This window comes from Mustela nivalis, assembly GCF_964662115.1.
Source record: "Mustela nivalis genome assembly, chromosome: 1".
In the NCBI taxonomy this organism is placed as follows: domain Eukaryota; kingdom Metazoa; phylum Chordata; class Mammalia; order Carnivora; family Mustelidae; genus Mustela; species Mustela nivalis.
Window position 1 is genome coordinate 39,856,937 of NC_139020.1, and position 27,634 is coordinate 39,884,570.

Below are 27,634 nucleotides of genomic sequence, written 5' to 3' on the forward strand. Positions count from 1 at the left end.
TGTATCTGTTGAATGTACATGGTGCTGGTTGGAGGTTTAAGGCAAATGGAGGTCTAAAATGGTAGCTTCTTAGAGAGGTAGGTTGAATTGACCTACAGAACCATTTGAATTTGCTGATTATTAATGTGGAGTACCACTAGTCTACACTTTTGTTCAGCAGTGCTTATGTGCATAGGTGAAGGCATGACTAGTTACATGATTAGTTATATTCATTTGAGGTTGAGTGTTGTAATTGATCAGTTAATTAACTTTGAGAAAGAAGGACACAGGCTCATTTTCTGGCTTCATTTGGGGTAAAAAATGGTACAGAGAAGTCAAATGAGGAAAAAGAGAAGGTAGAGAAGCAGTTCTGTCAGTATAGTAGCCCCTTTATCCATGGTTTCATTTTCTGTGTTTTCAGTTACCTGAGGTCAGCTGTGGTCCAGAAGCAGATGATCCTCCTTTTGACATATTGTCAAAAAGTCACATTGCCCTTGTCATTCGTCTCACTTCATTTCATGACGTAGGCATTTTATTACCTCACATCATCATAAGAATCCTTTCATTTGTCTTATCACCTAATCCATTACCCTATAGGTTGTGTGTCCCTGTTCCCATTTTACAGATCAGGAAACTTAAGACCGAGAGAGTTAATGGCTTGACTAAAGCACTGTAGATAGTATGTGATTGTCAGAGTGGAATCTGGCCAGCCTGACTGTCCAGAGCCTGTATGTTTTTAGCCATTTCAGTATACACTTACATTATACTGTACCTAGGAATATGCATTTGGTATCGTAACATCTCTGTATATGTATTTAATAAAGCAGTTGTGGACTGAGTAGAAATAGTGATTAAAAAGTCAAGGCAGCAGAAACTAAAGATGTTCATAAATGTAAAAGAGAAAAAAAAATCAAACTTAAGCTATCAGAAATTCCCGTTAAGAAGTGATTCTCAACCCTTTTATTTCTTTTGTTTTTCTAAACCCACCTAAATGGGATATACTTCTCTCAGAAGCAGTGGCTCACTATAGTATTTATTTTTAAAATGCAAGAGTTCTGACTTATTTTATGTTATCATGTTGTTGTTATTGTTTTTCTATTTGGATAATAGGGCATTTTATTTGTGTAACAACTAATACAACATTTTTTTTATTAACATATAGTGTATTATTGGCCCCAGGGGTACAGGTCTGTGAATTGTCAGGCTTACACACTTCACAGCACTCACCATAGTACATAACTTCCCCAATGCCCATAACTTAATCACCCTCTCTTTAACCCCCCACCCCTCAGTTTGTTTTGTGAGATTAAGAATCTCTTACAGTTTGTCTCCCTCCAGATCCCATCTTGTTTCATTTTTTCCTTCCCTACCCCCCAACCCCCCAATGTTTCTTCTCAAATTCCTCATATCAGGGAGATCATATGATAATTGGCTTTCTCTGATTGACTTACTTCCCTCAGCATAATACCCTCTAGTTCCATCCATCTGTTCCATCTATCTTCTAGTTCTGCGTCATTGCAAATTATGTTATTGTGTTTTGAAGGCAGGAGAGTATGGAATGTGTTTCAGATACTTATCTTCAATGATTAAAGTCTGTACATATTACTTAGCTATAAGCTTGTGTAGATGTGGAATTCTTACTAATCTAGGATACAGTGGGTATGCATTTTAGAGCTTAATTATCTTTCCTTTTACCATGTTTTGAAAACTCTTGCTTAAAGGTCTCTCAGGTAAAAAGTTAAGTCTAAAATTTATATTTTATGTTTATGAGGGTTTAGTGAAATGGACAGCTCATTTTCAGCTGTGGGAGTAAATATCACCACAACCTTTCTAGACCACTATTCATCAAAATATATTACAAACATTAAAAATTATTTTTACCTGTTTGCTTAGTATTTTTCCTTAAGCATTAACTTTTGAGGAAATATAAATTTGGATATAAGACTATTTATCATAACATTAATTGTAATTAATGAAAGGAATAAATTGAAAATACAAAAGCAGCCAGAACATCTAAAATAGTTGAAAACTTTTCAGCCCCCATAAACTGTTATTTAGCCTTAAAAAATGATGTGTTCGATGACTATATAATGACCTAGGAAAATATAATAATACAAAAAAATTTAGGTAGAAAATTTGTAACAGGATTATATAGCTTGAACGTAGGCTGGTGCGGTCTCACTGTGCTCATATGTATTTTTTAGAGAAGGCAGGTGTGGTGAAGATAATTGAGCCACTTCATTAGAAATAGGATTTTTTTTTTTAAGATTTTATTTATTTGACACAGAGAGAGAGATCACAAGTAGACAGAGCAGCAGGCAGAGAGAGAGAGAGAGAGGAAAGCAGGCTCCATGCTGAGCAGAAAGCCGGATGTGGGGCTCCATCCCAGGACCCTGAGATTATGACCTGAGCCAAAGGCAGAGGCTTAACCCACTGAGCCACCCAGGCGCCCCTAGAAATAGGATTTTTTGATGATATAATGTAGGACCATTCGTATACTTCAGAAGGTCTGTGAACTCTCTGAAATTGTTTGCAAAAAGCTGTATTTGCCATTTCCTTGTTGAATAAGACTGAAGATATTTTTGGTCTGTTTTTTGTTTTTGTCATATTCTCTTTAAGAATTTCAAAACTTGCTAAAAAAACACAACACATCTCAACAACAATCCCAAAACATCAAAAAGTTATGAACCTTTGCTGTAAGCCATTGTGACATAAGCAGTATTGCACATTCATTTTTACATTTCCTATGACTGCTTTCATGATACAACAGCAGGGTTGAGTAGTTGGGATAGAGCATGTATAGTCCATAAGCTGCTTTTTGGCTCTTTAAGAAAAAGTATGTCAGCCCATGTCCTAGATTCTCATTTATTCTTTGCAACAACCCTGTGAGATAGATACTATTTTTAATCTTCATTTTATGAATAGTGCAGGTGAGACTCAGAGAGATTAAGCAACTAACCCCAAGTCACACAGCTTGAAAAGGGAAATACACCATGATGTAGTGGTTATATGTACACAGTATATATGTATGTGGATGATTTGTTTTCATACATAATCCAAACTCTTCTAGAAAGGAGAAAGTTGTAAAAAAGTAGGTAGAACTAAGTTATGAGGATCTTAAAATTCATTTATCCTTTTATTATTTTGATTTCCTGTGTCATCTTATGCTTATATACTTAGAGTGGATATGCAATTTTTGCTTCTTGGCACTTAGCTCTAACTATGCTGCTCCTTAACTTTTCTTGATTTTTATGAAAAAAATTACTGTATTTATAGTTTCTTAATTTTCTATATTAGCAGAAGTCATTCTGTTCTTAAACTCTTGAGGTTCTTTTTTTCACTTTTATCACTCCCATAAAGTCCCTATACTTTGTTTACAGCTGATCTGCAGTTTCACTGTAGGTCACTGATCTGTTTTCTGTTTTTCTAAATTTGTCTTTTCTGGACATTTCATACGAACGGGATTATCAGATATGTGGTCTTTTGGTCTGTTGTCTTTGATTCAGAATTTTTTTTTTAATTTATTTATTTTTATTTTTATTTATTTGACAGAGATCACAAGTAGGCAGAGAGAGAGGCAGGTAGAGAGAAGGGGGGAAGCAGGCTCCTTGCTTAGCAGAGAGCCCGATGTGGGGCTTGATCCCAAGACCTTGGGATCATGATCTGAGCCAAAGGCAGAGGCTTTATAAACACTGAGCCACCCAGGTGCCCTGTGTTCTCTCTTTTATACTTTGAATTTACTTTCAGTTATTAAGTACTTATAAATTAATAGGTGCTTTTAAAATGCTGCATATGTGTCTTTCAGATAGTATGTAACTTACTTTTTCTTAATACCAGTAGAATTATCCTTAATTATTTTAGGCATAGATCTAGATAAATAAAGTACCATTGAAGTGTTATAGAAAGTATTCTTAAAAAAATTGTCTGTAAACTATGTGAAAAGCTTCATTTTAATGGTTATAGGGGATTTAAGAAGGAAAAAAGTCACAACTTTTGCCTTTAAGGAACTGAAACATTCTGATAAGGGAGAAAAGACCTATCTGACATGCACTGTTATGACCTGGATCTAAACCACAGTTATCTTTTCTCTGGATTATTTTATCTCCTGCTTCCAGTTTTTTTGTTTATTTTCCACACAACCAAAGTGATCCCTTTAAAGATACGTGAGATCTCTTCTAAACCTTCCATGCTTTCTGTCTCAAAAAGCCAAAATTCTTATAGTGGACTATAGTGCTTCATGATCGGCTCTTGTCTATCTCTTTGACTAGTCTCATAATACTCTTTGCCTCCACTAATTACCTTCAACTGGCACTAGCATTTTTGCCCTTCCTTTAACTTGAATACATATGCCCCTGCCCTTGGCCTTGGCGATTGGCTTTTGTTTTGACTGTCAGAAACACTTTTCGTTTGGATTTCTATATGGTTTGCTCTAGGCCCCTCCTCAAATATCCTTTTATAAGAGATGGAAGCCTTCCTTGAACACCCCACTGAAAGTATAAGGTAGCATCCTATCTCTAGCATTCTCTTTTCCGTTTACCTAGAGTTTTGTTTTCCAAGGTACTTAACACCATCTAATGTATATTTGTGTACCAGTTTTCCTTCTACTAAAAATGAAAGCATGAGAGTACTTGGTACACAGTAAGTTTAGAATAAATGAATGAGTAAATATAAATAAACCTAAAACAGCGAAATGGTGGCTAGTCCCACTAACACAATGTATATTAAGTCCTCTCCAAGTTCAGCTGGAGAGACTATTTCTAATAGTTGTAATTTGGGAAAGTTTTAGTGGACGAGGTAACATTTGAATTGAGTCTTAAAAAATTGTTAGTATTAAAATGTAGACATGAAAAAGGAAGTGGTATGAGGAGGAGGAAAGTATAAGTAGAGGAGATAATTTGTTAAAAAGTAGATGATATTGATGTATTTATGAATGGGGGTAGTTAATTGTGTAGGGCTGTGGCTCTTGAAAGTGTGATTCCCTAGACCTGCAGTAGAGTGTGAAGACTATTAGTAATGCACATTCTTGGCCCCACCCCAGACCTAGAGAATCTTGAAACTTGGGCTGGGGCCCAGCAGTCTGTTTTTTCACAAACCTCCCATGATTCTGATGCATACTAAAGTTTGAGAACCACTGGACTAAAACATATATTCAGAAAAGTATTGGTCCATATTAAGATTAAAGAAAAAATGGGTTGGTCTAGATCTTGGCTTAGAATTTGAATTTTAGGTTTAAGGGCACAGTGGTACCATTATTACTCATAAAATACTGTTTTAAAATAAACGTGATGAAGTAATGAATGAAAGCCTAGACAAAAGGAAGCTTTTGGAGTGTTTCAGAAAAGGAGTGATTGAGGGCCTGACGTGGCAGTGAAAATGGAGAGACAAGAACAATTTCAAAAAATATGGAAATAAAGTGTTTAGCATCTGGTTAAATGTGGAGACAGGAACAAAGAATTTTATGAACTTGCATTGGGTTTCTAGTTTGAAGTCTCTAGGAATATGGTGGTAATATTAATAGTAAATGGTAGAAGGACCAATTAAGGGATCTAAATGATCAGTACAGTCTGACTACTGGGTCTGAAGAGTTAAGGAACAGAATTGTTAGTCACTAGCCAAAACAGATATTTTTTTTTAGTGTTGAGGATATGCATTCTCATTTAAGAACAAGGCATTTTCAGGTAACCGATGATAAAGTTTATTGAAATACAGAACTCAAAATTTCTTTTCTCTTTTTAGTAATACTTTAGTATTTGGAGTAAAGGCTTTTTAATAGAGGAGCCTTCTGTGTTTGAGAGTTAACTTACTTGTAGTCATTTTTAAGTTTAAAATTTCTTCCCAGGTTTTAATTTGGGGACAGGGGACCAAATGTCAACTAATAATGTATCAAATTTGATCAAATGAATTGTCTCCCATTATCCAGTTTACCAAGAATCTGAAGAGGGTAAGATCCCAAATTTGTTCCTTTCAGAATATTGCTTAATCAGAGCCAGTGGTATTTCATGTGCCCCTACAGTCAGAGGTGGGGATTTTTCAAGAGCTGTAGCTTGGGTGGTTTTTCTCTGATTGGGAGTAGCTTTTTTCACTTCCCTAAAAGAGGCTTATTTAACTCCCAGTGTCTTTTGTGTCTTAATTTTTTAAAGAATCCAGAAGGTCAGTAGGGCAAAATGTATTCCTCTACTCAGTCCAATATCCATTAAATTTAAAACAGTAATTCCTTCAACTTAGTATATAGTCCAGTTGACTTGCATTAGTTTTGTTTTTTTAAGATTTTATTTTTTTATTTGACAGAGAGACCACAAGTAGGCAGAGAGGCAGGTGTGTGTGGGGGGCGTGGGGAGCAGGCTCCCTGCTGAGCGGAAAGCCCATGTGGGGCTAGATCCCAGGACTCAGATCATGAGCCAAAGGCAGAGGGTTAACCCACTGAGCCACCCAGGGGCCCTGACATGCATTACTTTTGCCAGTAGACTTCAGTGATATCACAGGAATGATGGGTGCACAGAAAACAGGATATCAAATCAATTTTGGTTTCAACCTTACTAGGGTGCCAGTGAGTTATGCCAACTGCCAGCACCTAGACCTTCTATCTAAGTTTTACTGGGAAAATTCACCAAGTGTTTGAATGTGCCATTTTATGTTTATCATATTTTGGGGGGGGGGTGCAGTGGGAACACTTAATCTGAACATTTCTGCTTCCTTGAAAGTATATTTGAATTTCTGCCTTGCAAAGTTTGCAATTTCTGTGGAAGGCGGCCCGGGGCACTAGAGTATGTTTGATGTTTCCTCCTTTAAATTTTTTTCATATATTAAAAACTTTTAATTTCCATTTCTTTTGTGTAGTCCTGGTATTCCTGTGCTGTAATAAGTGTGCATTCTGTTTAGTGGCACAGCTTCTATACTATCTTTTGTAAATAGTGTGTCACTTACAGTGTGTAAAGTTCAAGGCACAATCTCCACAGGACTCCAGCCCTACAATTTCCAAAGCCCAAGTGTTCTGTCCTTATCTCTGGATTTCTTTGTTCCCAGGCTTGTGCCAAGACATTTTTAGTCCCGGGCTACCTTCATCTTCCCTGAAATTCTCAGACCTATTGAGCTAGAACCTTTATAAAAGCACTCCTGATGTGCCCCACATTTTTATTAATTGGGTAATAACCATAAACAGGTACCAGAATGCAGCTGCTTTTGATGTTCCTGATGTCTGTGCTTGAAAGAGCCAGGTGAAAACAATCTCTTTTGCCATTTGCTCCTCTAGACCTTTTCTTTACCCTGCTTTTAGCTGTTCTGGGCCTTGCATCATTTGTTCTGTTTCATTGACAGTATAAACATTCCTTTTTGTCACATTTCCTTTCAGCAACAGTAAGTTACACTCTTTCAGATAAACATACCTGGTTTTTGGTTTTGCTTACATTTTAGCCTTTAGTTGGCTTCTCTCGTCTACCTTTTCCTTTCTCTTTGCATTTGGGCTCAGGTTTGAATGTTCTACAATTGCCTCTTTTAAGATCTCCCACGACATCCTAGATGAAAGTCAAGGAATTCTGAGTTCATTAAAAAACATTCATTATCGAACAAATTTTGCCCACTCTTCATCTCCCTCACTTAAAGAAAATTTTATCAGCGCAACCTCAGACCTAGGACTGACTTCCTGTTTTTCTTCAGTGTTGCTTTTCCTTATTCACTCTCTGATGCCTAACTTTGAGTCCCTTGGGCCCTTTCCATTGTGGCACCATGCCATACCATATATTACCCTCCATAATAACTAGTAATTTGAAATGTCCATGATGCTTCTGGTATTTTAAGGTAATTTTCCAGGTTTTTTTGTTTGTTTTGTTTTGTTTTGTTTTACCTTCAGATCTGTGCAAACTTTATGTTACCTTATATAATGGCCTTCAAGGTGTGGTTTTTCACTTGCTCTTGGTATGGACTTTCTATTTCTTTAAAAGAACATCTTGCCATAGTTGAATTTCTAGTCTGGTTCAATTAGATTTCCATCCAAAGTTACTTTCCATTCCTCTGTTACGTACCTTTGGAACTAGTCACCCTTCCTCTCTAATGAGGAACAACTAAAATATCCTTTTCCGTTTAATTCTGCTTTTAAGAGCACGTAGTTCTGGTATATATGTATTTCCTTTTCCTTTTTTCCTGTCTATCTAGTTGTCTTTTTTTTTTTTTAAGATTTATTTATTTGAGAAAGTGAGAGAGGGAGCAAGGGAAGGAGCAGAGGGACAAGGGGAGGGAGAGAATTTCAAGCAGACTCTCCACTGAGCACAGAGCCTGAAGCAGGACTCCATCTCATGACTTTGAGATCATGACCTGAGCAGAAATCAAGAGTCAGACTGCTTAACTGACTGAACCATGCAGGTGCCCCTATCTAGCCTTTTCTAAGTGTGAACTTATTCTTAAGGTAGTACCTCTCTTTCATCTTTATCAACATAACCTACCTCCTTTTATTTTTTTTTTAACTCCACCACTGTTGTTTTAACTGTATTATTTTTAAGCATATTTAGTTCTTGAGAGTAGGCAAACCTGGTACCTAAAGTTAGTGTTTGATGCATGGACCTTTTAAGTTTCTCTTTTGGCCTTTTGAATTTATAATCCATTGAATTTTTCTTCTGTCCCAGTCTAAGAAAATGATTTATGTACTATATAATAAGGAATCTGACTCTTCTTCATCTGTTCACTTGATAAAATCTACTGGTCATCTTTGTTGAACTCAGATAAAATCTTCATATCTGAATCCTTAATTAGATTTATGTACTTATCAATTCCAGAAGTTACTTGAGACCATACTGTGACACTGAGTTTAGAAGCCTTTGGACAAGGTACATGAATCTAAGAGCTGCTGTTTGAGAACAAAATTAAGAAGGAGAGGGACAGAGTTAGTTCAGCTGATCTAGGACTATTTATTTTTCAGTTTTTATCAAATTAAGACATTTTTTTTAACATACCATGTTATATTAGTTCTGGATGTACAGTATATGTGATTTGATGGTTCTATAACTTACCTGGTGCTCATCACAGCAAGGGCATGCTTTAATCTCCATTACCTATTTACCCCATCCTTCCAACCCTCTTCTTTTTGGTAACCATCATTTTGCTCTTTATAATTAAGAGTCTCTTTCTTGATTTTTTTTTTCCTTTATCTTTTTGCCCTTTGTGCATCTTTTTTGTTTCTTAATTCCACATACGAGTGAAATTATACAGTTTTTGTCTTTCTCTGACTGACTTATTTTGCTTGGTTTATTACTCTAGCTCCATCCACCTCATTGCATATAGCAAAATAGCATTCTTTTTTATGGATCAGTAATATTCCACAGGACTAACAATTTAAAGGCTAGAAATTTACATACTAGTGTTGTAAGGTGCGTATGGAATTTAACCAGCTTCTCAGTTTAATCCTCTGGCTTGTAGTTGTTTGAGAAACCAGACAGAAAGAACAAAAAATTTTCAACCTGTTAATATATAAAACCCCTGTATAACTAAAGAGCATTTAAAAAAAATGCAATAATAAAATCACTGCCTCAGCCATACTTGCTAGGCCATGCTGAATTGAAGTCAAATGCAGAGCTCTGCTTAGCCCAAGACAGTTAAGTCATTATTATGTGCAAACATAATCTGTGTATACCACTGGCATCCTACATTCTGATTTGATGTTCATATGTGTTTGCTTGTGCATATATTTTGGGGTTCACTTGTTTATTTGCCAGTTATAATGTTTATGAGGGAAGCATTTAATATATTATTCTTCCTAGTGAGTTTGGAATCGAATGAAAAATTGACAGGGATCAAAGTTTGTCTAAAATATTTAAAATGAGGGACACCGGAGTGGTTCATTCAGTTAAGTGTCTGTCTGCCTTCAGCTTGGGTCATGATCCCAGAGTCCTGGAACTGAGTCCCACATCAGATTCCTTGCTCAGCAAGAACCTGCTTCTCTCCCTCTGCCTGCCATTCGTTCTCCCTGCTTGCTTGCTTTCTCTGACAAATAAATAAAATCTTAAAAAAGAAAAAAAAAAAACTAATGGTGTAATAATCACTAAATTATAGACCTTATTAGAAATTTTAACAGTTTTTCCACTGATGATTTTTCTGTTCCAGGATATTATTTCTGGATCTCATATTATATTTAGTTGTTACTTACCCTTAGTCTCTTCCAGTGTATAACAGTTCTTCAGTTTTTTATCTTTCATGACCTTGACACATTTGAAGAATACTGATTAGTTTTTTTGTAAAACATTCCTCAGTTTGGGTTTGTCTGATGGTTTTTCATGATTGGGATGAGTTTAGGCATTTTTGGCAAAAGTACCACAAAAATGCCATTGTTTCTTTCTTGGTATGCCATCTGAAGAGATTGATGATAATGATAAGTTATATTACTTACTGGTGGTATTTATTTTGATGATTTGGTTAACTTTGTGTCTGGGGGGGTTTCTGCACTCTCTTAAGTTAGTGTCTTTTTATTTTTAGTTGATAAATGTCTTGGGGGAGATGACTTGAGACTGCAAATTCTGCATTGCCTCCAACTTTTTTTTCCCCTAAGATTTTCTTTATTTATTTGAGAGAGAGAGTGAGCAAGAATGAGAGAGAACACATGAGCTTGAGGGGGAGGAGCAGAGGGAGAGAAAGCCGACTCCCTCCTGAGCAGGGAGCCCAACCTGGGGCTCCATTCCAGGACTCTGGGATCATAAGCTGAGCCAAACGCAGCTGCTTAACCAACTGAGCCACCCAGGTGGCCTTGCCTGAAACTTTACCCACAAATACTAGCATTGCTCTGTGGCTCTTGTCTGCAGCATTCATTACTGTGTATTTGTCTAATGCTGATTCTCTATCTCTCTTTTCTTCTCTGTTTATTAATTGGGACTTTTCTGTGAGGAAGTGCTGTCTCATCTGTAACATTTACTTAACTGATTATTTGTATCACTGTGGACTCCTCGATATTTATCTTGTTCTATGGATTTAAGTCCAATACTATCTTTTATTTTGTTGCTTAAATTGTTCCAGCTATGGCACTTAGGAGCTCCTTCAGGTTGGCTCCTGTGTTTTTGTACCCCATCATTTTTCAGAATTTCATTACTTCGGCACCACAAAATGTTCTAGTCTTATCTTGTGTTTTCCCTGCTTCAGGCCTGCTGGTGGAGACCTTGAGGAGTCCAAGTTTCTTTTATGGAGAATAGCGTTCAGAAACCAAGATTTGGTCCCTAAGTGTATGTATTGCTGCTGGGGTGTTACTGCTCTTATTGCCCTCTCAGTTAGTTAGGGGATTACCTGCTCAGAGTTAGGGGATTACATATGTAGTAGCTATATTACAAATGAATAACATAATCCTACTGAAGGGATGGGGAAAAGACAATGTCTATTACAATGTTTATGTCAGGTATTTTGAAAGTTATTAAATTCATTCAATGCATAGACTGCATATGAATTTAAGGGGGATACTTTTCAGTCCATAGTGATTTGGATGATGTATTTTAATGTTCTTAAATAATGAATGTAATTTTAATTGAATGGGTTTACACTAAGTCTGTCTTTTGGCAGTTTTGCCAAAGAATGAATCTGCTCATTTGCACAATAATTTGCCTTTGTAAATTAAGATATGGCAGTGTATAGTTATATACTGTATCCCTCTTAGGTCAGGATATATGCTCCTGTACATGAGAATGCTGAGAAAGTGCTGTAGGATCATTGCATTATTCCAGCAGTAGCTGTGCCCTTTTCTTTAACTCCCTTTGTATCATGGCATGCTTTTGGCCTTCCTTAGCTGTAACTTCTTTCAGCGGTATTTATGTAGTTTCTATAAATTATAGTAAATTACATTGCAGTATGTTTGTTAAGCCCTTCAAAAAAAAGGCGGGGGGGGGGGGCGCCTGGGTGGCTCAATGGGTTAAAGCCTCTGCCTACAGTTCAGGTCATGATCTCAGGGTCCTGGGATCCAGCCCGGAGTTGTGCTCTCTGCTCGGCAGGGAACCTGCTTCCTCCCTCTCTCTCTCTGCCTGCCTCTCTGCCTACTCATGATCTCTCTGTCAAGTAAATAAATAAAATCTTTAAAAAAATAATAAAAGTTTTTACGAATCTCTAATGGATGGTTGATCTTGATCCTGTTTCTTAGACCATTTTCTTGAAGAATTTAGAACTATTGCAATGGTTTATTTTAAAGATCCAGGTAAATACTTTGCCTTTGTTTGGGCAACTTGAACATTATTTTGGTCATTATGTTAAGATTGTTACTTACTAGAATGCAAAAGAAAAAGGAAAATGGAAGATGTGGTGTTTGCTGTACTTTGGCCTGGTACAGCACATTCAGATTATGATACCATGGTATGCACTCTCATTAACTGGTGCTTATGATAGCACAGGAGAAAAACTTCAAATTAAAGGGCAGTGTAATTTGCAATTTCACATGTTTTAAGGAAAATATTTAAAAGAGAAATCGTGTTATACTGAGTCTTAAAGTGTTAGGTTAATGTTACAGTGTATTAGCAGTGTCTGGTATGATGTTGAATAGTATAAGAAGATATGTAAGTTTCAGTAATTTTGTTTCTGTCCCATCATAGGTAGTCTAACAAACCTATTGGAGATGTCCCCCACAAGGACTTTTGTTGTGTTAGGTTTGGGCTCAGCTAGATTAGGCAGAATATCAGTAGCAGAATCTTGTTGAATGAGGGAGGCTCTAAGAAGAACAGAAGCTGAGAAAATAGAAAATTTCCCTTCTAAGGAGATAAACTCATCCCATAAATAGGAAGTGAATAAGGTTATAAGTAGATATGGATTAGGGCAGACTGTTTGGGATGGAGGACAGGAAAATAGGAGACTGTCAGGTACCTATATTTTAGGTGTCATCAGAATGGTGTTATGGTGGCCAAAAAGAGATTAGTAAAGCTGATCAAACACTCTAGTGAAGAGAAAATTTAAAGACAAGTAACCACAGTTTATCCAACTTTTTTTTTTTTCTTTTCTTTTTGCCTTTGGTAGTTTAGAAAAGTCCTATTTGGGGTCATCATAGCAGTAATTTTTACTTCCCAGTTAACTTTCTGGTAATGCAATTTAGAATTGTAAGAGAACCGTGTAAGGTGTAAAATTTTATCTAAGTTAGCCTGCCACAGTTTCATGGATACTGGCAGAAAACATGAAACTCCTGGGTCAGAAACAATGACCTCTATTACTCATGGCACAACAAGCCTCATGACTTTCATGCTCATGGTGGATCCCTTTGCCCCTCAACTCTCATGAAGGTGATGTAAATGGCATAGGTGGATCCTGCACTCACAGTTAGTTTTCATCATAGCCGAGGAACCCCAAGCTTAGGGAACCCTAATCTTTTATAACGGTCTACAAGTATAGACGTCTGCCTGTCATTTCTTCCAGAGGGAGATGACATTGCTAAATAGTAAACAGGCTCACTGCTATAGAAGGAGACATCACCTCTATTTTTCAAAGTTTTTGCCTATGAATATCTTTGAAAAGATGAAGGTAGTCGGGCCTTTTTGTTGTTGTTGTTGTTGAAAAACTGTAGAAGTACAAGAGACCCATGCAAAATTTGTTTCCTAAGAGGAAGTGATGAGCGTGAAAAGTCCTTGAGCTCTGAGTGTTCTTGGCTTTTGTACTCTGTTCTATTTTTTTCCAGCTTTTAAAACAGAGTTGGCAAACTTTCTCTGTAGTGGGGCCGATATTAAATATTTTAGGCTTTGTGAGCCATATGATTTCTGTCATAACTATGTAACTGGTTGTTATAGCAGGAAAGCAGCCATAGATAGTAAGTAAATGGATGAATCTGGTTATGATCCAGTAAAGCTCTATGGACACTGAAATTTGAATTTCATATGATTTTTAGGCATCATAAAATACTTTTTTTCAATCATTTAAAAATGTAACATACATTCTTAGCTTGTGGGCTATACAGAAACAGGTGGCAGGCCAGATTTGGCCTGCAGGCCATAGTTTGGCAACCTCTGTAAATGAGGTATTTTAAAAATACAATACATTATTTTATTATAGCAGTCTTGTATATGAGAAATCATAAGTAACATTTTATAGCAATTGATGGTTCTAAAATGCTTACTCCTAAATTATTCTAATTTAGCTTCACAGTAAACCTGGAAGATAAGCATTAATATCTCTATTTATAGTGAGGAAACTAATGCATAGAGAAGGAAGATGACCTGTCCAAATTCATAAAGCTAGTAAAGTGTCACAGCCAAGACGAATTATATTCTGGACTCTTCACTCCATCATATTGTGCAGTTTAAACTTTTGTAATCGGAGCATCATGACACTATAACTTTTTAATACCCATTGGTGCCAGAATGCTTAGAATTTAGTCTATAATAAATAGTAGTGATAATAATCATGTTCATTTCTAATTTTCTTTATTACTATATTCTGCTGCCTAGCTATTTTAATCTTTGATAATTGATGTTTTGACAAAGGCTGGATATGGGAGGTAAAGGACATTTGTTACAGTTTATTAAAGGTTTGGCAGTTGGACAGTATAATTATTCATATCCTATATTTCTTCTCTACATGTTCAAAGGTAATAGTTAATTTTATTTTCAGATGTACACTAGGAAAATAAACAATAAGGTTTTCTTCCCCTAAATCATTTGTATTCACACTAAACTAATGCTTTATTTAGTAGTGTCATCATAATTTTTAAACTCAAGATGTTGAGAACGTTTTCTGTAATAATGTACTTCTTGGATTATTTCCTTACCAGGTGGTGGAAGATTATGCTGGAAGATGGCAGGTCCCTTTGCCACAGCTTCAGGTTCTTCAGACTGCACTCTGCTGTTTTACATCAGCCAGTGCATCATTCCCAGATGAATGTGAGCACGTACAGTATGTTTTGAGTAGCCTTGCTTTGTAAGTACTTTTTACTTCTTATGAGAATTGGGTTTTGGTTATTTTCTCTGTGAAAGGAGCCTTTCCTAAAGTCTTCCCTCAGAAAGAAATTTCCCAAACCCTGGATGGTTATAAAGAAAAAAAAAGAGAAGCGAAAAAAGAAATTTCCATTTTTTCATTTAAATATTTAGGTTTAACTTTGGACATATAGCCATTATTTACTTTTAATTTTAGAGTTAAATGGCATTTTTGCATAGATTCTTATGGTCACTACCATCACTTTCCTTTTTTAATTCCCTAACTCTAATGGTAAGTCCCAAAATACAGCAATTGAGGCCATCAGAGTTAGCAGAGGGATCTTAAATCAGGCCAGAAAGAGCTTAGGAAACTCCTGGTTTTTGAAAATACTTTAGAAGAATTCAAAACCCAGGAGTTTCCAGTTTTTTTTTTCCTTGAGTACTTGTATTTATTTATTTTTTTTGCTCTGGCAGATCCTACTAAAGTTATTGTAAAGACATAAAAGAGAGAAATACATTGAAAATAAAGTAGAGAAGAGCCACCAGTGAATGAAAGATTTCAAAAATTTTTTAGGGCACAGAACACAGAAGAGTGAGTGGTCACAAACATGACAGAACAAGTCACAACTTCACTTTTTGTTTTGTGCGCGTGCCTCAGATCACACATCACAATAACATGTTGTAAAATCATTTATCAGCATTAGAAAATACAATAGAAAATATCAGAGAATGTCTTACAGGATCAGTATTACTTAGTGAAATTCTTGTTTTATATGTTTATTTTTATGTTTGTATGTATACTTGATTATTTGTAAAACATTTAAAAAACCTGTAGCAATTAAAACAGAGTTATCCTCTGCCTTATAAGATAGAAGGTCTAGTTTGTCCTGCGCTCCCCCTCCCCCACCAGCCCCCAGAATCCTAGAGAGGTGTAGAATTTGAATATGCAAGGCATGAAATAGAGAGCAGGGAATTAGATACTTTGGGAGAATGGAGATAAAGGAGTTAATTACAGTTTTTCCATTCAGGCCAATCACCAAACCCTAGGGCCAAGTTGGGGTAGGGAAACAGTTGCTTTTTTCCCCCCTCTAAAGAATTAAATGACTTTGGAGCAATGACCTTTGCATTCTGGCAGTTAAAGTTTCCTTTTTGAGAGAGCTAGTTAATCACTTAACTACTCTAAAGAAAAACTTGTCATTCACCAAAGTCTAGACATGCTGCTAGACCTCCCAATTAATCTGTTAATGGCCTTATTCTTACATACTAGTGGGGATTTGGGAATCCTGAGACAGTTGAGGAATGCCTTCAATATTAAAAAAATACAGTGAAAAATTTGGAAGAAAATAAAAGAATAAAAGAAAATAAATGAAAAATATAAAATCTATAACATACAGTTTCAGGGAGAGTTAAGATGATATGTGTAACATTAAAACACCAACATACCAAGCTATGTGAATGGAATAATGAGATACCAAATATGAGTTTGTGTAAATTAAATCTGATGATGGTTAAAATTTAAAGTTCTGTAGGAGGAAATTTGGAGGGTAAAGTTGGAGAAATAATCCAGGATGTAAAATAGAACCAAAGAGAAGGAATGTATTTAAAAAAAAAAGATTTGGTGCCTTTATGTAGGAGGTTCATTATCTCTCTAGTTGGAGTTCCAGAAAAAGAACTTAAAATATATTGGAGGAAAATTTTAAAGAAAAAAATAAAAGAATTTTCTAGAACTGAAAGTCATGAACTTCCAGACTGAAAGAGCTCAAGAAGTGCTCAAGACAGTAAATATAAAAGATTTTCAGCTAAATACATCATTTTATGATTTCATTTCAAGAATGAAAAAACAGATACAAACACCTTGTAACAAGGAAAAACTAGGTTACCTATAAAGGAACAAACATCAAATTGGTATCAGTCTTTGTACAACTCATACAACTAACTGTGGGTGGTAGAATATAATGAATCAATGTCTTGAAAGAATGGAGGAGAAATTATTTTCAATGTAGGATTTTATATTTATCCAAACTGTAAGTGAAGTGTGAGAGTTAGAATATTTCTAGGTATGTAAGGATATAGAATATTGACTTGTTGACATACCCTTTCTTTTAGGAAGTTATTAGAGAATGTGCTCTAGAAAATAACGGTGGATCTAGAAAATAGTGGCTTTTTTACATGAGGTAGAGGGAAGAGAAGACCTAGGATCACTGTTAAGTAGTAGGTCTTAACTGATATATCACCTTGAAGAGGGAAATATTCAGTAAACATGGAGATTTGAGAGTAACCTTGAGAATTTAGAACCATTTAAGGTAGGGATAAAAGGCAAAGAATTAAATACTCCAGGAAAATTAAAAATAATATGAACGGGAAAAAACACAGAATTATAGCAAACTACTTTAATATGTAATGAACGTTATTTACACAGTTTTTTTAATGTAAATGATGTTTACTGGCTTTAAACTTTTAGTAGAGTACAAAAATAATTATAGTTACAGATCAAAAAATTATTAACCATTCAATATAAGATTATTTGATGGAAGTTACAGTTGAAAGTAAAGAATACAGTCACTAAAAAATATCCTTTGATTCTTATTTTACAAAATGGAGTATCAGTAGTACATGAAACCATAAATAAATGTGTAAGTTACAAAGATCAATAATAGAGGAAACAATAACTAATGTGAATGTGGAATTGGTTGTGTGAGGAATTAAATTCTCTTCTCCCACAGTAGGAAGTTAAGAGGTAATATTTAAAATTGGTAAATAAGGAAGTACTGACAAAGCTTATTATTAACAGCTATTAAAAATTTGGAAAGCTGTTAATTCTAGGGTGTTGGACTAGTGAGAGAGAAGACTGAATTCTTTCTGTACAGTTAGCATTTTTAAATCTTGAAGATGTATTAATCTCATATATATGAACTATATATTTTTTGCTTTATATATGTATACAAAATTTAAAAGAGTGCATGTACATTGTGTATTTTTACAAGTTTATTTATAGATACTTAAAATTATAGGTGAGAACTGTGTGAGGTGATAGATATGTTAACTAGCTTGATTATAGTGATAATTTCACTGTTACTTGTACATCAAAACATGAAGTTGTATACCTTAAATACATACAATTTCTGTTTGTCAGTTATACCCCAATGAAGTTGAAAAAAAAAATTGGAGGAGGAAGGAGAGTTGAGAATATAACCTTATAGAATCAATTTGTAAGAGCAATGCAGTATTAAAAAAACCTGTATTATTTGAAAATATGTATTTCTTTTATTTATTTTTTTATGATACTCAAGTGAATATGGGAGATGTATTAGGACTTTTTGATTAAAACTGACAAACAGTCAAGCTAGCTTAAGCAAAAAAAGAAGGGTATGGGGGATTTATTAGATGACTATACACTGTGGAACAGCAAGGACTAGAACTAGTTTCAGGATTTTCTGAATCCAGAGAATAAAATATCACCTAGAACCGTTCTCCCCCTTTCTTATCCTCATTCATTCAGGGATCCTGACAGTTCTGCAGTTAAGCTTAATTAAAACCAAGAGGTTTGTCCCTACCCCATTTGTAATCCTCAAAATATTTTTGGAAACCTGAGGCCAGCCAACGTTATGTGCCTCCTGCTTTGACTAATAGCTGTGTTAAGGAGAGTATAGTAAGATTTTTGGCTCAGTCTGATGATCAGCTCACCCCATTGCTGGGGGGAACAAGGATAACTAAATTGACAGCCCAATGAGAACCATAGAAATGTTGGAGGGTTAAGGGGTTCCCTCAAGAAGTAAATGAGGTAGTGTGAAACAGAGCTGCTAGGTAAACAATCATAACAGATATCCACTACAAATAATTTTATGTGTCATTTTGAAAGCTACCAAAATAGTTTTAGTTATTTTCTAATGATTTCTGAGGAGAATAAAATAAGTATTAAAAGAAGTACATTATTTATAAACAAGATATATTAATCTTGTTTCACCTGTTTTCATCCCCCCTTTCACCTGTACAAGCTTTGTTAATATTTGTGTCATAATGGGAAATGCTTTTAAGGTTTTCAGAAGCACTTTATTATTTTTTAATTTAACTAATTTGTTAGTTTTTGTTTCATTGCTTCCTATCTTTTTTATTACTGCTAATGAAAAAATAATGTATTAAGCAGAAGCAAATCTTCTTGAGATGGACAGTGTTAGGGGGGAAAAAGTAAACTATCTTAGTAGTTTGTCAAAGAATAATGTTTCTTGTAAGGAAAACTTCCTGCATTATTAGAGTTTACTTTAACAGAAAAGTTATTTGTAATACCAGATACAAATACAAATACAAAAGTATTTGTAATACCAGAAGAAAAATGAGGAAATAAAAACATGGTGATACTAGTAAGAGAATAAAGAGTCTGTAACAGTGTTCAGCTTACTTAAATAAATATATAAACTGGAAAATTCTAATTCCGTAATCATTCATTCATTCAGTAAATCTCTTGTGCTTGGTTCTAGGCTAAACATTTTAGAAAATAAGAGAGAACCCCTGGGGATAAAAATATATGTTTATAAAAAATAAAAAATTATAAAAAAAAAAGGAAAAGAAAATAAGAGAGAGAAATCCTTGTTATTAAAGACCTTACAAAGCTAAAAAATATTAAACAAGCAGTCACACTGTTATGTAATTATAATTATGAAGGAATTACAGGGTACCATGAGAGAGTATAATAGGGGCTTGACTTGGTTTGGGAGGTCAGGGAAAATTTGTTGGGTAAGCTAACAACTCGAGCTGAACTCCGAACAAATGATAACAATTAGATGAAGGAGCAAGAGAGCCTCCCAGGGATGGCAAATAGAATGTACAAGGTGACTGGACAAGATGTCAGGATATTAATGGATTTCATTATAATTCGTATCTGTTTGTTGAATTCTTGTTTGTGATCTGTATCATGTACGTAATGTTTTTTATTCCCTTGACATACTAAAAAGTTATAGGTGAGCCAAAGAGTTAACTTAACTAATACCTATGAGATTTTGTTTTATGTAAATATATATATTGTAAGAGTGTGTGTATGTGTGTGTGTGTGTATAAAACATGTTAAACATATAAGTTACTATATTCTGTGACAGTATATATATCCATCTTCATAAAAGCCCGTTCTATCTTATAAATTACACATATGTGAAGATGTGCCTTCTATAAACTGGGAGACCACAAAAACTACAGTTTTATGAAGGTCTTATTTACAGGGAAGGAAGATGGATTCTGTTTTTATTTATATTTGAGGTTTTTTTTTAATTTTGTGGCAATGAATATAGTCCCGGAGAGAACGGTCTTAAGTTGGCTAATTATGATTTTACCTAGGTTGACTCTTTTTATAAGCATATTTTCTAAAGAAATGAAGATTTAGCTGTGTGTGTATGTATTTGCACTAAAAAGGACCTCAGGTTAAATCTCTTTTATAGATAAGAAAACTTAGGCCTGAGCTGGTTTAGGGGACTTTTGTAAGTCTGAGTTAAGGTCCCCCCCTTCCCCGTTGTTTTCTTATTTTAAATTGGTTAAACACTGGTTTCTGTTTTACTGGTAAAACTGAGCCAAACACCCTGAAACTAAGTGGATCTTTAGGCAGAGAACTTAGACTTTACCAGTTTTATATAAAATAAAAGCAAACTTCAATGCTGCCTTCTCAGCCACCTTTAACCCAACAGAAAGTAAATGTTCATAGATTTTAGCATTCCACACAGGGTTCCATGATGGAAAGTGCATATTTGCCTGGGATCCATTAGGTCCACAAAGATCTGTATGATCCACTGGAGAGGGAACTAGTTCAGCTAGTAATGTTTATTATGTGTAGTGTCAAGTACTAAAAATGTATGCCCTAATATGCCAAGTTGCCTGTAAGAGAAGACCAAAAAGCCTTCTCTTTCATGGAATTAAATGGGTACAATCAGCATCTCATTTAGAGTGGCTAGACATTCATATGTTAGGCCACACATGTAATGATAATCAGTAACCCTTTCTGACTATATTGCTGAGTTGGATTATATTTGAAACATAGAATTTGTGCCTATCTTCTATTCAAGTTTAATTGGTTGTATATAACTTGGGAATAGGCTTCAACTAACTTAGGAAATAGAAATAGCCTAGAAATTAAAGGAAGAAAGGATAATTATAAGGGCTGATTTTTGGGGTGGGGCCAAGCCCCACCAGATGTGTTTATCTTATGGCCCCATCCATATATTCTTTGTCTGCAACATGTAGCACTCTTTTTGCTTCTTGACTTTTTATTTATTATTTTGACCAACACTTACTCAAAACTTTCTCCAATTTTATATCTGTTATTTTTACTAATCATTTGTGGCAGGTGATCTCATTTATTTTTATAGAGAAATCTAGGCTGGCTAGCCTGTTTCCTTGTTTTCTCTCTTTAAAGTAATGATTTCTGGAGCTCCTGGTTGGCTCAGTTGGTAGAGCATGTAACTCAGTCTCAGGGTCACGAGTTGAAGCCCCACACTGGGCATGGAGCCTACTTAAAAATTAATTAAATAGGGATGCCTGGGTGGCTCAGTTGGTTAAGCAGCTGCCTTTGGCTCAGGTCATGATCCCAGCGTCCTGGGATCGAGTCCCACGTCGGGCTCCTTGCTCAGCAGGGAGCCTGCTTCTCCCTCTGCCTCTGCCTGCCATTCTGTCTGCCTGTGCTCGCTCTCTCTCCCCTCTCTGTCTGATAAATAAATAAAATCTTTAAAAAAAATTAATTAAATAACTAAAAAAAGAAATAATTTCCTTTTTGCGGCAATTGGCGGTCTTAATTTAATTCCCATACTAAATTCCCTTGGCATTGCTTTTTCTTTACCTTTACATTAGAATATTTTGTTTTCAGGATTTGTTGTAGCTAAAGTCAACATTAGACAAACCTGCATGCATTTGTTTATACTGGCTATGTTTAGAAACTCAGCATTTCATTTGGTTCTAGTTAGTAGTGCCTACAATCATTTTTCCTTATAATTTTGGCCTGTATTGCTCCATTTGTTAATTTTGGGTTGAAGCAGTTGAGACTTGGCAGAGATAGAGAGGGATTATTAACTGGTATATTTATGTTGACAGAGATGAAAAGTGATCAGGTGATGACATACCCTATTCCCATCTGTGTTGGTATATATCAGAACCTAGAGGTATATATATGTATAGTTTTACAGCATGGTATTTATGGCTTTTTGAATATAATTGAAGGAAGACTTGATAATTCTTGGTCAGTTGAGATACACAAAAACTAAAGAGAAAAAGCAGTAGACTAAAAGCTGTTACTATTTCACTGCTATTAGGAAAGATTATTTATTCTTTAGAAGAAGATGTATATAGTCATTATGAATGGTGTAAATACATGCTTGAGTTTTTCTGAATTTGAATGTCTTTACTTTGGGCTAAGCCGGATTCCTGAAAAACTAGAGATTTGAACCTTTCAACTTTTCCTCCCTTCCTCCTGATAGCTTTGGTCTGTAAAACTGGATCATAATAGTGGAATAATACAAGAAGAAGAAGAAAAAAGAAATGCTTCTGAAATTGTTGGGAAAATGACAAAGTTTTGCCCATTGCTCCTTACACAGAAATCTTGAGAACATTCCTTTAGATACACCTAAATTACATAAAAGCAAATATTAAGAGATCTAAAGGGAGAAATAGACAGCAATATAATAATAGTAGGAAACTTTAATATCCCACTTTCATCAGTAGTTAAGATCATGCAGATAAAAATTAAGGAAACATTGGCCTTAACACATTAGACCTGATGGACTAAACAGACATATATAGAATATTCTCTCCAAAAGAAACAATATACATTCTTCTCATGTGCACAGGATAGATCATTTATTAAGCCACAAAAAGGTCTTAATACGTTTTAGAAGATTGAAATAATAGTAAGCATCTTTTCTGACCATAGAGGCATAAAAATAAATCCATTACAACAAGAAAACTAGAAAAACTACCAATATGTGAAGATTAAACAGCATTCTATTGAACAGATGGGTCAAAAAAGAAGTCAAAGAGAGACCAAAACAACCTTGAGACAAATGAAAATTGATATATATACAACATACCAAAACTTATAGGATGCAGCAAAAGCGGTACTAAAAGGAAAGTTCAGGAGGGTAAATGCCTACTTAAGAAACAGGAAAGAGCTCAAATAAATAACCTAACTTTACATTCCAAGGAACTAGGGGAAAAAAAAGAACAAATGAAGCCCAAAGTTAATAGAAGGAAATAAATAAAGATCAGAATGGAAATGAATGACTAACCAAAAGAAAAGATCGATAAAATAAGAGCTGGTTCTTTGGAAAGAAAAGTAAAATTGAGAAACCTTTATCTAGATTCATCAATAGAAAAAGAAGACACAAAATCAGAAATACAAGATAGTACACCTGATACCACAGAAATACAAAAGGTAAGAGACAACTATGTATAGTTATACACCATTAAATTTGACAACCTAAAAGAAACAAATTCCTAGAAGCACACAATCTACCAAGACTGCATCATGAAGAAATAACCTAAACAGGCTAATTACTAGAAAGGAGATCGACTCAGTAGTCAGAAAGAAACTTCCCAACAAACAAAAGTCCAGGACCAGACGACTTCACCTATGAATTCCAGCCAATATTCAAAGAAGAATTAATATCAATCCTTTTCAAACTCTTTGAAAAAATTGAAGAGGTGGGAATACTTTCCAAACTCATTTTAGAAGGCCAGCATTACTTGGATACCAAAACCAGACAGGGACACCACAATAAAAGAAAAACTACAGGTCGGTGTCCCTGAGGAGCATAGTTATAAAAATAGTCAACAAAATATCAGTAAACTGTATACAACAGCCCATTAAAAGGATCATGCACTGTGATTAAGTGGGGTTTCTCAGGGGATGCAAAGATGGTTCAGGAATTCACAAATCAATGTGATATACTGCATTAACAAAATAAAGGATAAAAATCATTACGATTCTCTCAATAGAGAGATAATAACTCTTTAACAAAGTGGGTATAGAGGGAGCATTCATCGGCATCATAAACATGACATTTATCACAGGCCCACAGCTAACTTACACTCGGTGGTGAAAAGCTGAAAGTTTTCCCTCTAAGGATGCCCATTCTTGCCACTTCTATTCATATAGTAATGGAAGTCCTTGCCAGAGCAATCATGCAAAAAAAAAAAAAAAGTCTTCCAAATCAGAGAAGTAGTAAAACTGTTTTGGCAGATGATATGATATTTTGCATAGGAAATTATAAAGAAACCTGTTAGAACTAGTAAAAAAAAAAAAAAAAAAGTCAATAAATTTGCAAGACCCAAAATCAGTGTATGAAAATATTACATGTCTGTGTGCTAATAATGCACTGCCAGAGAAATGAAAAAAAAGTCCTATTTATAGCTGTATCAAAAAGAATAAAATATCTAGAAGTTTGTTTCACCAAGGAAATGAAAGACCTGTATACTGAAAACTACATGGCACTAATGAAAGAAATTGAAGAAGACACAAATAAATGGAAAGATATTCCATGCTCATGGATTGGGAGAATTAATGTTGTTAAAATGTCCATTACCACCCAAAGCAATTTACAGATTTAGTGCAATCTCTATCAAAAATCCAATGGCATTTTTCACAGAAATAGAACAGATAATTCCTAAGATTTGATTCTAACCACAGAAGATTCCAAATAGCCAAGGTAATCTTGAGAAGGAAGAAAAAAGCTGGAGGCATCATGTGACCTGAATTCAAATTATATTACAAAGCTGTAGTAATCAAAGCAGTATGGTATTTAAAAAACAACAACAACAGTATGGTCTTGGTATAAAACCAAATACATAGATTAATGTAACAGAATAGAGAGCCCCCAAATAAATTCATGCATATGTGGTCAGTTAATTTACATCAAAGGAGCCAAGATTATATATTGGGAAATGGACTGGCTCTTTAATAAATGGTGCTGCGAAAACTGGATAGCTACATGTAAAGGAATGGAACTAGACTCCTGTCTTACACTATACACAAAAAAATCAACTCAAGATGGGTTGAAGACTTGACCTTAAGACTTAAAGCATAAAACTCCCAGTAGAAAATGTAGGTGCTAAGGTCCTTGCCATTAGGCTTGGCAGTGATAGTTTTGGATTTGACACCAAAAGCAAAGTCATCAAAAGCACAATAAACAAGGGAGCTTACATCAAACTAAAAAGCTTACGCACAACAAAGGAAACCACCAACAAAATGAAAAGCTGCCTATTAGATGGGAGAAAATATTTGCAAATCATGTATCTGATGAGGTGGTTAAATACCCCAAAGATACGAAGAATTCATATAACTCAATAGTTAAAAAAAAAAAAATCTAATTAAAAAATGGGCAGAGAATCTGAATAGACATTTTCCCAAAGAAGATAATACATTTGGCTAGCAGGTATATGAAAAGATGCTTATCACTAATCATCAGGGAAATGCAAATCAAATCACAGTGAGTCACCACCTCACACTTGTTAGAATGGCTAGTATCAAAAATACAATAGTAAGTGTTGGTAGGGGTGTGAGAAAATGGAACTCTTGTGCCCTGTTTGTGGAAATGTAAATTGTTGCAGCCACTATGAAAAAAGGTGTGTTGTACCTCAGAGAACTGAGAGTAGAAGTACTATATGATCTAGCAATTCTTCTGGGTATTTATCCAAAGAAAGTAAAACCATTATCTTGCAAAGATATTGATACCCAAGTTCATTATAGTATTTCTTACAATAGCTGAGACATGGAAAGAACCTCAGCACCCATAGATGGATAAATGGGTAAAGAATATGTGAGATATATATATTACATAATATGTATGTATCTCATATATATACCACAAAAAAAGAAGATATCACGTTATTTTTGACAACATGGATGGACCTTGAAGGCATTTTGCTAACTGAAAGAAGTTAGAGAAAGGGTGCAGAGTTCGATAAGATCTTTATAGATCTTAGATACTAGCCCTTTATCTGATAAGACATTTGCAGATATCTTCTCCTGTTCTGTAGGTTGTCTTTTGGTTTCATCAACTGTCTCTTTTGCTGCCAGCAGTTTAAGAGTACCTTTTTCCCTATACCTTTGTCAATATGTGATTTAAAAATTTTTTAAATTAATGACCATTGTCAAACCTATTAACAAGTAGAAGGAATATTATAATGAACTGTCCTGCCCATCACCAGTTTCAACATTTATCAGCATATCACCAGTCTTGTTTTCTCTGTACATTCCCACTCCTTCCCATTTCTAGGTATCTGATTTTTTTTTTAATTTATAACTTTATTGAGATAAAATTTCATATTATTCATGCTTTGTTAGGTGTATAATTTGATAATTTTTAGTAAATGTATAGAGTTGTGCAGTTATCATCACAGTCCAGTTTTACATTTTCATCACACCAGAAAGTTCCCTCTTGCTCATTTACAGCCAATCCCCCGTCCCCTCCTCAGCCCAAGGCAACCCCTGATCTATTTAGTCTTTTTTATTATAGCCATTCTGATAGTTGTGTGGTGGTATCTTAATTTGGCTTTAATTTGTATTTTCTCAGTGCTGTTGATGGCAACCATCTTTTTGAGTACTTACTTGCTATTGCTTATCTTCTTTGGTAATGTGTCTATTCAGATCTTCTGCCCATTTTTCAGTTGGATTTTTTGCCTTATTGAGTTGTAGGATTTTTTTTTTTCTGTATTCTGTTTATACATTCAGTATCAGATAAGTGATAGTAAATACTTATACTCTATGGCCTGTCTTCATTTTCTTACTGGTACCTTTTGAAATTTATTCCTGGTTTTAAGAAATTTGATTATAATTTGCCTTGTATAGTTTCCTTCATGTTTATTGACCTTAAACTTTTTGGTTCTTTGGATTTATGATTTTAACCTAACTTGGGAAATTTCTTTATAAAAATAAAAAGATTTTTATTTTTGAGTAATCTTTATACCCAATGTGGGGCTCAAACCACAATCCTGAGATCCAGAATTGCATGTTCTACCGACTGAGCCAGCCAAGCATTCTCAAAAATTATTTTAGAAAGCATCATTATGTGTTCTTTTATTTTTTTATTTCTTTAAAATATTTTATTTATTTATTTGACAGACAGAGAGACAGTGAAAGAAGGAACAAGCTGGGGGGCAGGGAGTGAGAGAGAGAGAAACAGGGAGCCTGATTCGGGGCTCGATCCCAGAGGCTTTAACCCACTGAGCCACCCAGGCGCCCCAGGATAATTTTAAACATATACACCTTGGCCTACCACCTAGATCACCAAGATACATCAAATTCAAACTCTGAAAGTCAGAGAGGAAATTTTGAAGGCCACCAGAGTAAGGCATTACCTGATTTAGAAGACTAAAGAAATACAGCAGACATCACAGATACTATGCCAGTCAGAATACAATGAAGTGACATCTTTTAAGTGCTGAAAGAAAAAATAACTCTCCAATCAAGAAAGAAAATTAAATATGTTTTCAGGGAAGCAGAAGCTGAAACTACTCATTCTCAGAAGACCTGAACTATCAAAAGATAATAGTACTGATATGATGCCAGACAGAAAAATCTACCCCCAAAAATGAAGAGAGCTGGTAATGATAAAAACTGAAGATAAATATAAAAATGAACTTTCTTACTTTTAATGACTGTAAAATATAACCATCTAAAGCAGAGGTTGGCAAATACTGTTTTAAAGGGCCTTTTTTTTTTTTTTTTAAGATTTTATTTATTTACCTGACAGATCACAAGTAGGCAGAGAGAGGGGGAAGCAGGCTCCCCACTAAGCAGAGAGCCTGACGCGGTGCTCCATCCCAGGACCCCAAGACCATGACCT

General features: G+C 35.0%; 1 protein-coding gene across 3 annotated transcripts in view; it reads left to right on the plus strand.

The window, feature by feature from the left end:
* Positions 1 to 27,634, plus strand: part of ZNF654 (zinc finger protein 654) — a 78,076-nt gene that overhangs the window by 9,108 nt on the left and 41,334 nt on the right. For all 3 annotated transcript variants that reach the window (XM_082743830.1, XM_082743831.1, XM_082743829.1), the window contains exon 2: positions 14,681 to 14,826. In XM_082743830.1, the coding sequence (XP_082599956.1) occupies positions 14,681 to 14,826 (146 nt within the window). The remainder of the gene's footprint in view (positions 1 to 14,680; positions 14,827 to 27,634) is intronic.